Below are 9,766 nucleotides of genomic sequence, written 5' to 3'. Positions count from 1 at the left end.
ATGACATTCAGCTTCGTATAATAAAAACACCTATTAACATTCATCACAAAGTACAGAAAACGTTGAAGCCTCCGAGAGGCCCTGGGCCCAGATGAGGCCTGAGGTCAGAACTTAAAATGGTAGAGGAGAAGTGGGGCGGGGGAATAAAAGCAATACATTAAAAAGTTTGGGATAATTTTTTTCTTTTAACCCCTCCCCGATATACACGCTCACACGCACACACACGTATCCACACACGTGCACACACAGGCCTTCCCCATCCCAAATGGAAGCGAAAAAGGAAAAAAAAAAAAAAAAAAAAAAGAAACCAACCAAAAAAAAAACAAAACAAAACAAAAAAAAATGGAGTAAAGGCAGTGATAATCAACATGCAGTACTGTGCAAATATGTTGTCCATTGGAATCCTTAAAATCTGGGCAAAGACTTGATCTGCAGTTCAGGTGTACATGCTCAGTTTGATGTCCTCAAGTGTCCAAAATTGGCAGGACCTGCAGTCCACAGCTGGCTGCTAAATGCAAGTGAATCAGTTTAGCAAATTTACAACACTGATGTTGACTGTAAGAGAGGAAAATCCCAAGTACCAAACAAGTCCATCCAATGCACAGAGTACAAATTCCTTTTTTCAACAAAAAGTAGAAAAATCAAAAATACTCCCAAATGGGATACTTGATGGCACTAAGAGTTAACATATTTCATAGTTGTCAAAGTGGACTGAGAATCCTCCAGACTGTACAATAATGGAGAGATTTCACAGCTAAGTTTGACGTGTTCTTCCAATCTTCATTCTCAGGATAATGATGTCAAGACATACTCATTCTATGTCCTCATTTACAGGTTCATCTTCATAATCTCTGTCGTGATCAAAATCTGGACTGTGGTTGGCTGTTGTCACTAAGGATAGCGGGCCTTCATTTTCATCTGGATCTAACGGTTCTTCTTTGACATGCACGGGGTGCCTGGAAGAAGGAAAACACGATCAATGAGTGAGTTGCTCGTTCAAAAATGGGTGGTTTGAAAAAGATGAGGCGGTCTGGGCCTTCAGACCCGGTGTGCCAGGCCTAGGAGCTCCAGGGCACCAAAGAGAAGACCCTCAACTTCTATGCTGGCCACTGGAGCCAAGCAAAGGCTACACCGGGCAGGCAGCGCTCAACTACAGGACAAGAGGAAATGGGCACGAACTTGAATGTAAGAAGTTCCACCTAAACATGAGGAGGAACTTCTTTACTTTAAGGGTGGCTGAGCACTGGAATAGGCTGCCTAGGGAGGTGGTGGAGTCTCTTTCTCTGGAAACATTCAAAACCTGCCTGGACACGTTCCTGTGCAACCTGCTCTGGGTGGACCTGCTTTGGCAGGGGGGTTGGACTAGATGATCTCCAGAGGTCCCTTCCAACCCCATGTGATTGTGTGATTCTGTGAACTTCCCCGGGAAAACACTCTGGGAGGAGCACCTCGATAGGGTTTCTGTCTCGGGATCGAGAGAAAATGCTCTCAGCTGACATATTAAGTTGATTAATACAATCTTTGGATAAATAAGCGGAATAAGCATCCGAACGGCAAAGCAGCAGTTTGTCAGCCCGCCGAGCCGGCGGAGGCTGGGCTAATCATCGCTCGCTGTGTGTGCGGCGTCTCTCGTTAACATGCAGAACCTGTGAGACAACTCTCCAGAGGACGACCCCAAGTGAGGTTCTATCATTAATCAACTTCAAGCAAACACAGCAAAGAGACACCATGATACATGCTTTAAACTCCAAATTAATGCATATTTTTACAAACTGTCAATAAGGGAAGAAAAGCCCTGCCAGGAAACACAAACAGAGAGGAAAAGGCTCGCTCAACACAACAATATGATAAGAAAGCACAGTCCTAACGAGAATAATAACACTGTCAGCTGTAAACAAGGCAGAACATGATCCCCAGCTCATGGTGGGCACAAGGATGTACTAAAGAGATGAGATCTGCCAAATTTCTCATTACAGCATAGCACATGAATAACCCGCAGGGGAACGGGGCTTGGTCATTCAAAACGGGTTTGATAACAATTGAAAAATGTTGTTCGTAAATCATATTTACAACAAATCCTATACAAATACAAATTACCTTTTTTTTTTTCCTCTTTTTTTTTTTTTTTTTTTTTTTTGTTCGGCAGCTTTTGAAATGTAAAATAGCTCTGTGAGTCAATAGTGTCTTGTTGGTGGGACTTTATAGGAAAGTCAGATTTTATTGACATTACCGAGTATTAATAATGCGACACAGCAACGCAGACCCTGTTTGCTTCCTAAATAATTGATGTTGTAGGCAATCCCTTAAAATAAAGTGTTAATGAGTTCAAGTCCCACTCTGTCTCTCATTGAGTTGATACTCACCTCCTAGAGTCTTGTTTTTCCTCTATGCGGGCTGATTTAACCCTTTGCGTGTCGGCTATGTGAAAACATAACCCAAAGCGCAAAACTTCGTTTGTAAGAACTTTTCCTCTCCTTGCACAGCTTTGCTTTAAAATGAATGAGTTAAAATAGCTGTGTTTTGGTTTATGTTTTGTGTGGATAGGAAGGATGATACTGTCTGGACTCCCTTGCACTGACAGACAGCAAGAATAAATCACCGAAGAGGGAAAATGTACTCAGAATCCACGTACAAGCCAAAGGTAACCCTGCCTGTTTGAAGCCACCAGGGTGAAGCAGTTGTACCTTGCGTGGTGTGCAAAGCTCTACCCCACCCTATTTATTTATTTTAGCTTCAATCTGGATCAGTTTAGGAAGCATCCAACTTGCTGACTCCAGACATTTTGAATATGAGCTGTGAATGCCTTTCAAGTCCCTGCATATTTCAACTTCTTGAGTTGTTAAGTGCTAGATCAATAGTTGAGTATTAACTGCACCTTCCAACCCATCTGACAAAGGCACGGCGGGGAGAAGAGATGCAGCATCCGTGCACACACACCTTTTCCCTTCAAATTCACTAACACGTGTCCTACCAACACATCCTTGGGAGCAAAGAGGTTCCTCTGCATGTCACGACATTTTTGAAAAAATTACAAGGACAGAGACGTTGCTCATACAAATGTGACCTAATTATTGAAAAAGGTGGGGGTAAAATCAAAAAAAAGACCGTGAGGAGATGATTCAAATACCAGAGATTAAGAATTAGCATAAGTATATAAAAAGTCTGGTGAGCGGATCGCCGTCTCAGAGGTGAGCACGTGCTGACCGTCCCGGCGGCTCGTGGCTGCGAACGTGAAACCACGTTGATTATTTGCAACCAGAAAAACTTCTATTATGAATAGGCTGTGGGGCCCTTCACTTGGGAGAAAACGTGAAATGGAAAACAGAAGAAAAAGGGGGAAAGAGCGGCTAGAGTGATAAAGCATGGGCTACTCGGCCTTTATAGCAGTGATCTTTCTTACTGCTGTTTTAATTTAGAAGTCTTGTTTGTTGTTGGCTTTCTGGTTTTGATGCTGCTGCCGGGCTTTTATTTTTTGGAAAAGAAGTATTGTTTTTGAAAATGCAGATGAGAAGTTTTCAAAAGGGAGAGGAGAAGTCATATCGTGTGCAGCAGAGGTGGCCTCGGAGTTTCTCCAAAGGATGCTCAAGGGCCACATCTCAGTGTCACAGAATCATAGAATGGCTTGGGTTGGAAGGGACCTTAAAGATCATCCAGTTCCAACCCCCTGCCCTGGGCAGGGACACCTCCCACCAGACCAGGTTGCTCAAAGCCCCATCCAGCCTGGCCTTGAACCCTGCCAGGGATGGGGCAGCCACAGCTTCCCTGGGCAACCTGGGCCAGTGTCTCACCACCCTCAGAATGAAAAATTTCTTCCTGAGATCTCATCTAAGTCTACCCTCTTCCAGTTTGAAGCCATTACGCCTTGCACCACCTTGTGCTTAGCCAAAGGTAAGACAGAACCCACTGGGCTCGCAACCACCCAAAATGCTGTGAAACCTTCTTCAAAGGTCCCTGAACCTTTCCAAAGCAAACCCTGCCCCGCTTCTGGTTTTGTTATGAAAACAGGTGAAACCAGGCTGTTTTCACTGAGCTTCTCTTTTGAGGTTTGGTGTGGTTCCCAGAAATCAAAAGCCCAAAACTTCAGGAGTGAGAAGCAAAGCAGGCACCAAGTTATGAAAAGGGCTGCTCGACCCCGAGCGAGACAAAGCCGGGGAGGGCCACAAAGCCATGGAGAGGCACAGCCACACCAGCCTCCTCCAGCAGCTCACGTGCTGGACAAACATCAGACAGCCAGCTTGGCAAAAACTCCATCCCCCAAATTAGAAGGGTTATCTGGGTAATACCACCCCCCCAGGGAAAGATCTGCAAGGAAAGCAACAAAAAAAAAATCAACTCCTTGTGTACTCTGTCAGTCGTAACCACAAAGTGGTGTGTGAGGAGGAAACCTTACCGAATCCCTGATTTTGCTCAAACATTTCACAGCAACTGAAATAAATAAGCTTAAACAGGCTTAAAGGCAAAGGGAGACTTTTACATCTCTCAAGTAAGTCCAAAGCTCTATTTACCACCTCACCAAAACCCCAAACTGGGGAAGGAAAACTGCCTTTAGAGACTCAAGAATGCGGTCTCTAAATTACAGAAAAGGTAAATGCTGAAAGATTTTTTCTAGGCAGAAAGAAAAAAAAAAAGGGGGGGGGGGGAACAGGGGGGAGAAAGGGTTTCCCACTTCTTTTTTGTAGTAGCAGAATTTCAGCCCATTCCTTTTAAGTAGATGCCTGAGCCCCCAGAAGGGGTTAACAATAAATAACCTTGCTGAACACAGATTCCCCTTCTTTTCACATCTGAGTAATTCTTTTGTTTGTCCACTCTGGGAACAGAGGAGTTTTTAATAAAGCTGACTGTTGTTTAAAGCCACCGAGTTCTGGTGGTGCACACAGCATGGAGTAGTTTGCTTTGTGGCTACCTTCGGAGCATATCAGGATGAAAGTGTTATGTCCCCAAGCTGTAATTATGCGACTACTTTCTAGTGTTTCAAAAGGAGGGAGAGAGAAGGGGGAAAAAAAAAAACCTAGCCGTGGTTCAATGTGTCATAAAAAGGAAACGAATGAGCGGTAATAAGACTTCAGCTAAAGTGTTAGACTTCTTAGCTGTCATGTTAACAAGGTCCTTTAAACATTACAATAAAGTTTAAAGCTTGATTTATTCTAATATACTGAAATTGTTTAAAAAATAATTTGCATTATGACAAGGAAATCTGTTCTGAGAAAAAAATTGAAAATGTCATTAACAAAGCAGGCTTAGGGAAAATAAGAGGCTGCACAGCGTATGGAAATGCGCTGTTGACTCGTGATTTTATTTAGTAAACAGGGTAAACCCCGCGACATGTGAGCGGTGTTCTGTCTTCAGATCCCTTCAAACTACTTGGAAACACCGTTTTAATGGGGAAGCTCACAGACTGCTATTGGAACATCACCCAGCCACATTTTACTTAAGCAAAAAGAAATGTTCAGCAGAGAACACGTATATTATCAATTCTGAGAAAATGAAAACACTCAGGAAACAATCATTTCCATATCACAACAGAAAATTGGATTTTCTGGTGAATAATGAAAATGAGGCATCCCTCCCCCCGTCCTCCTCTCTCTCCAGTATTTGTTCTGTGCCCCTCACCTTGGTATCAATGTGCTAAGAGATGATTATTAAGTGCAACAAAGGCCACGGCTATGCACAGTTCTGGAAGATGTCCTAGCCTGTTTCAACTCGGTTATTTTTCCCTCCTCGCAGTCTCTTCAAAGACAACGAAACCTTAGGTGAAATGAGAAGTGCGTGAACTACACTGGCCTTCGACTTGCAAAAAAATAATTAACTTGGATTAACGCAACATCATAAAACGTTCGTCCCTGGCTGTTAGGCCAGGAGAAACCCTTTGGGAGAAAGTCTGGTTTCTGGAGAAAAGCCACGTCCCTCCACTCACTCCTCCTTCACGCCGGCCCTACGTGGTCACGGGCAGAGGATAACGCATTGTGACTAAAACTGCCTCAAGATGAATCCGTCCGCGAGAGACGGGAAAGTGTGTCATGCAACGCTACTTTGGGAGAGATAATTAATACTGCACAAACAATCACGGGGAAAGCTAAACACATTATTTGAATGTTTTGAAGTAAATGGTAAAAGACAATGCTTAAATTAATTATTAATTAAAAATGAATGTTGCCATCTTTAAAGATTTTTTTTTTTCAAAGCACTTTGTGCACTGATTTAAAATGCTGCGATATCAAAGTACCCAGAGCCTCAGATTCCTTCGTGCCCCCTCCCCTCTGACAACACATTATGCAGGTGGGAAACTTTTTTGCCATTAAATGCTAATTAGTTTCACAACTAATTACTATCGTGGTATTAGGTTAATGTTTTTTCTACTTTCTGATTTAGACTTACTTTTGTAAATCCCTTATTCAAATTACTTTGAAGTAGAAGACTACAAATTAGTTCTCTTTTTAATGCCTAATGTGAGCCCTGGCGAGTCAGGCAGTGATTTCGCAGCCCGTTTTCAGGCGGAGGCAGGAGAAAGGCGGCGCGGCTCTCGCACCCGGTCACTCACACAGGTACCCACCCGCTCCACAGAGTTTTTAGAGAACTGCAAGACTTATAAACTCCGGCTTCCTCACCAGCCGCCAATTACCCGGTATGTAATTTGAGGGGAGGGGGGAATTTATAGCTTTGCAAACTCACTCTGTCACCCCATAAATACCGAACACACCCATCGGGGCATCACACCCTTCCTGCCTTACCCTTTCCTGCGCCAGCTCCCTGCCCGGGTGCCATTCACATTGAGCAGGGGACGGCGATCCCCCATTACTTCATGAAGTTATATATGCACTCATTATACCGCCGTCTGTTGCTATAATGCTCCTATTAATTTTCCTTTTGATATTTTAAGAGCAATCTATAAATCACGCAGCCCTTCACGTGTGCCATCGTTCATGCTTAAGCAAGACCGTTGTGCGTCGAGTGGGTTTTTTCAGACCCGTCAAACCAGCCCATTTCCCAGCTCTGCCCCACCAGCACATTTGTCACGTGGACCAAAGGGGAGAGGAATCAGGTATTTTTTTCTCCAGGACAGCAGTTGTCTATGAGGTTTTGCAAGGTTTAACGAAGAGAAAGGCAAACAAGTTAACAATTTTATATCTCTGTGTGCCTGTCGGACTGGATTGAGCCGATTCATTTTATGTGGAAGTTGGTAAATGGCCAACTGTGATTTTACGTTCTGATCCACCTAAGCGCGTCCCCAGATGGAGACCTCTCCTCTTGCCGCTCCATCCATGAACCTCAAGAGCCAACCACGAAGGCCTCCAGAGCCCCGCTTAGCAGACGGTAAGACAACGTCTAGAGCCACAAACACACCACTGCTGTACTTACATCGCTTGCATAGGGGAACGTCCTGGACTACTGTCACTCCCGTTACTGTTCGTATGCTCCATTGCACCATTGAGCTCTTCCCTCATCGCGTTGGCTAAATTGCCCAGAGTGGGATTTCCCATGGAAGCAGTAGTGTATAGAGGTATACTGTTCTCAGCCATTGAAGCCTGCCAGGGACACAAACAAATATATGAAGAGCCATGACTAACATTTTTATACATTGCACAACACGCCCACTTATTCCAAAACGTTCCCCACATTTACATTACTTGCAATTACCGTTTTTTCAAATGTTGCACTTTCTGATAGGTATTACCCTGATTCCACCAAGGGAAATTCAGCATCATTTACATCTGGGTTTAAGCATTCATAGCTGCATTGGCTTGTGAGAGGATGGAGCTTTCCATTCCCTATTTGGAATCACACCCCCCGGAAAAAATAAAATGTCCTGTTCCTATTTTCATTTTGAAAAATTATGTTTGGAGCTTTGGGAGGTTTTTTTTGTGGCTTAGGTTTGGGTTTTGTTTTTAATGAAATGGGGAAAAAAATTAGAAGTCGCTCAGCTGATAACTCCTTCCCACCAGAGCCAACAGGCACCAAGCAGGAGGGCAGTGCTACTGAGCTTGGTTTTTCTCCTGACAGAAGAGCGAAGTTGTGGTTACTCACTGGATCAGGCCGAGTTGCACTGATCTACCCAAGAGCTGAACCAGTTCGTGTGAAATTTTTTAAGCCTCAGCAACTCAGCTCTTACCTTAGCTATTACAGATCTGACCATTTTATTTCAGTTTTCCCTTGTTCTAAAGAAACACCATGCAGAGGCACACTGGAGTTAACTTTCTAAATGGAAATCTTTGTAGGAAGAGAATGAACTGTTAAATATTTTCCTTCTGATTCCCACCGTTCTGCCTGCTAATATTTACTGTGTGTCAGCATTAGCTCATGTTGACGGCACAGTCCCGTGCCCGGCGCGGCAGCGGTGGGAGCGCAGAAGCCCGGAGCCCCCGGAGGAGCCCAGCGTTTGGCAGGGATGGGATGCACTGTTTTCCAAGGCCGTATTGCCCAGGGACTCAGAGGACATTTAACCATTTCACCCATCGCAGCCAGATCCGGCTGACATCACCGGAGAGCCGCAGACGCTGGCTCGGCAGCGCTCGACCTGCTCCGGGGGGAGGTCAGCCGGCTGCGGCGGCCGAGCCAAAAAAATCCATCAGGCTCCAGGTCTGCCTGATGCAAACCCTGCCCGTGGGAGGGGAATTCATGCAAATATCCTTCCCCCCCCCCCGCCAAACGCTCTCGTCTGCTCCTAATTCGTAGGACAAAACTCCTTGCCTGTTGCCATCCCAGCCGGCAGAGCTGTTCCCAGGCAAGCACAGTCAGAGACCGGACAGGGGGAGATGGGATGGGAAAGAGGGGGGGGCACGGCCAGCCCTGACTACAGCATCTTCAGGAGCACGGCCCCTTTTATTCTTCCTTACGTTGACCTCTCCATGTGCAGCCCTATGTGTCGCACGTGATTACAAAAGCTATTCTAACGGGGAGGATTATTTTTATCTTCTTGATTCAACAACCGGCAAACTCATTGTGATTAGGGGATGCAAAGAATGGTTCACATTTCCTGCACTTGGCAAAATAATGACTCAAGTTCTTCACCCATAGTGATAACTTGTAATTGCAGTAAAGCAATTTACTGGGGGAGAGGTGGGACACGAGGACCATCTGCTACAAAGATAATAATAGGGGAGGGGGGCGTTTTGGGAGCCCCCGGCGACCCACTGGGAAAATAGAGTGCTGGTGAGAGCTGGAGCTCCCGTCCCTTCCACACACAGAGAGGGGAAAGAGATGATGCTTTTCCCTGGCTGTGAGGGAGAACAGATGGAGGAGACGTCAAGGGGTTGGGGTGAAGGAGAGGGGCGGCTCTGCCACCCCACAGGAGAAGAAAAACCCATCCTGCCATCCCAGTGGCACGCAACACCCCGGAGAGGTGGCTACTGCGCCCATGGGGATGTGCAAAGAGCCCATCTTTGCCAGGGGAATGCTGACCATTAATTATTAATTAGACTGAACAGAGGCACCGGCAGGTAAAGTGGCCTTGTGTCCTAGGAGGAAGGTTGTTGCCCGAGCGAGGTCTGAACTGCCCACGCAGCACCAGCTTCACCCAAACCCCCATACAGCACCCGCAGGAATTCTGCCTCCAAAATCCAACGGGGAGGGGAGAGGAGCGAGGAACCCGCTGGTGTATTTTCAACCTAAAAGAGGAGCTGTCTCAGTGCAACGGATATTGCTCACCCCCGTTTATTACGGATATTGTTCACCCCTGTTTATTAGAGGGGCCACAGCGGCAGCAAATCTGGCCCAGGCTCATCAGCTCAGTTCACACGATGCTACGGGGCTGGGGGGGCGACGGGGACGG

General features: G+C 45.7%; 1 protein-coding gene across 10 annotated transcripts in view; it reads right to left on the bottom strand.

Moving 5' to 3' along the window:
* Window positions 1–811: 811 nt before the first annotated feature.
* Window positions 812–9,766, bottom strand: part of FOXP1 (forkhead box P1) — a 166,189-nt gene continuing 157,234 nt past the window's right edge. For all 10 annotated transcript variants that reach the window (XM_074152037.1, XM_074152034.1, XM_074152032.1 and 7 more), the window contains 2 exons: window positions 7,357–7,523; window positions 812–956 (listed from right to left, as the gene is read on the bottom strand). In XM_074152037.1, coding sequence (XP_074008138.1) covers window positions 812–956; window positions 7,357–7,523 — 312 coding nt within the window. The remainder of the gene's footprint in view (window positions 957–7,356; window positions 7,524–9,766) is intronic.

This window comes from Numenius arquata, chromosome 8, assembly GCF_964106895.1.
Source record: "Numenius arquata chromosome 8, bNumArq3.hap1.1, whole genome shotgun sequence".
NCBI lineage: Eukaryota > Metazoa > Chordata > Aves > Charadriiformes > Scolopacidae > Numenius > Numenius arquata.
The sequence above is the reverse complement of the archived record's forward strand: the minus strand, read 5'-3'. Positions and strand labels throughout refer to the sequence as shown.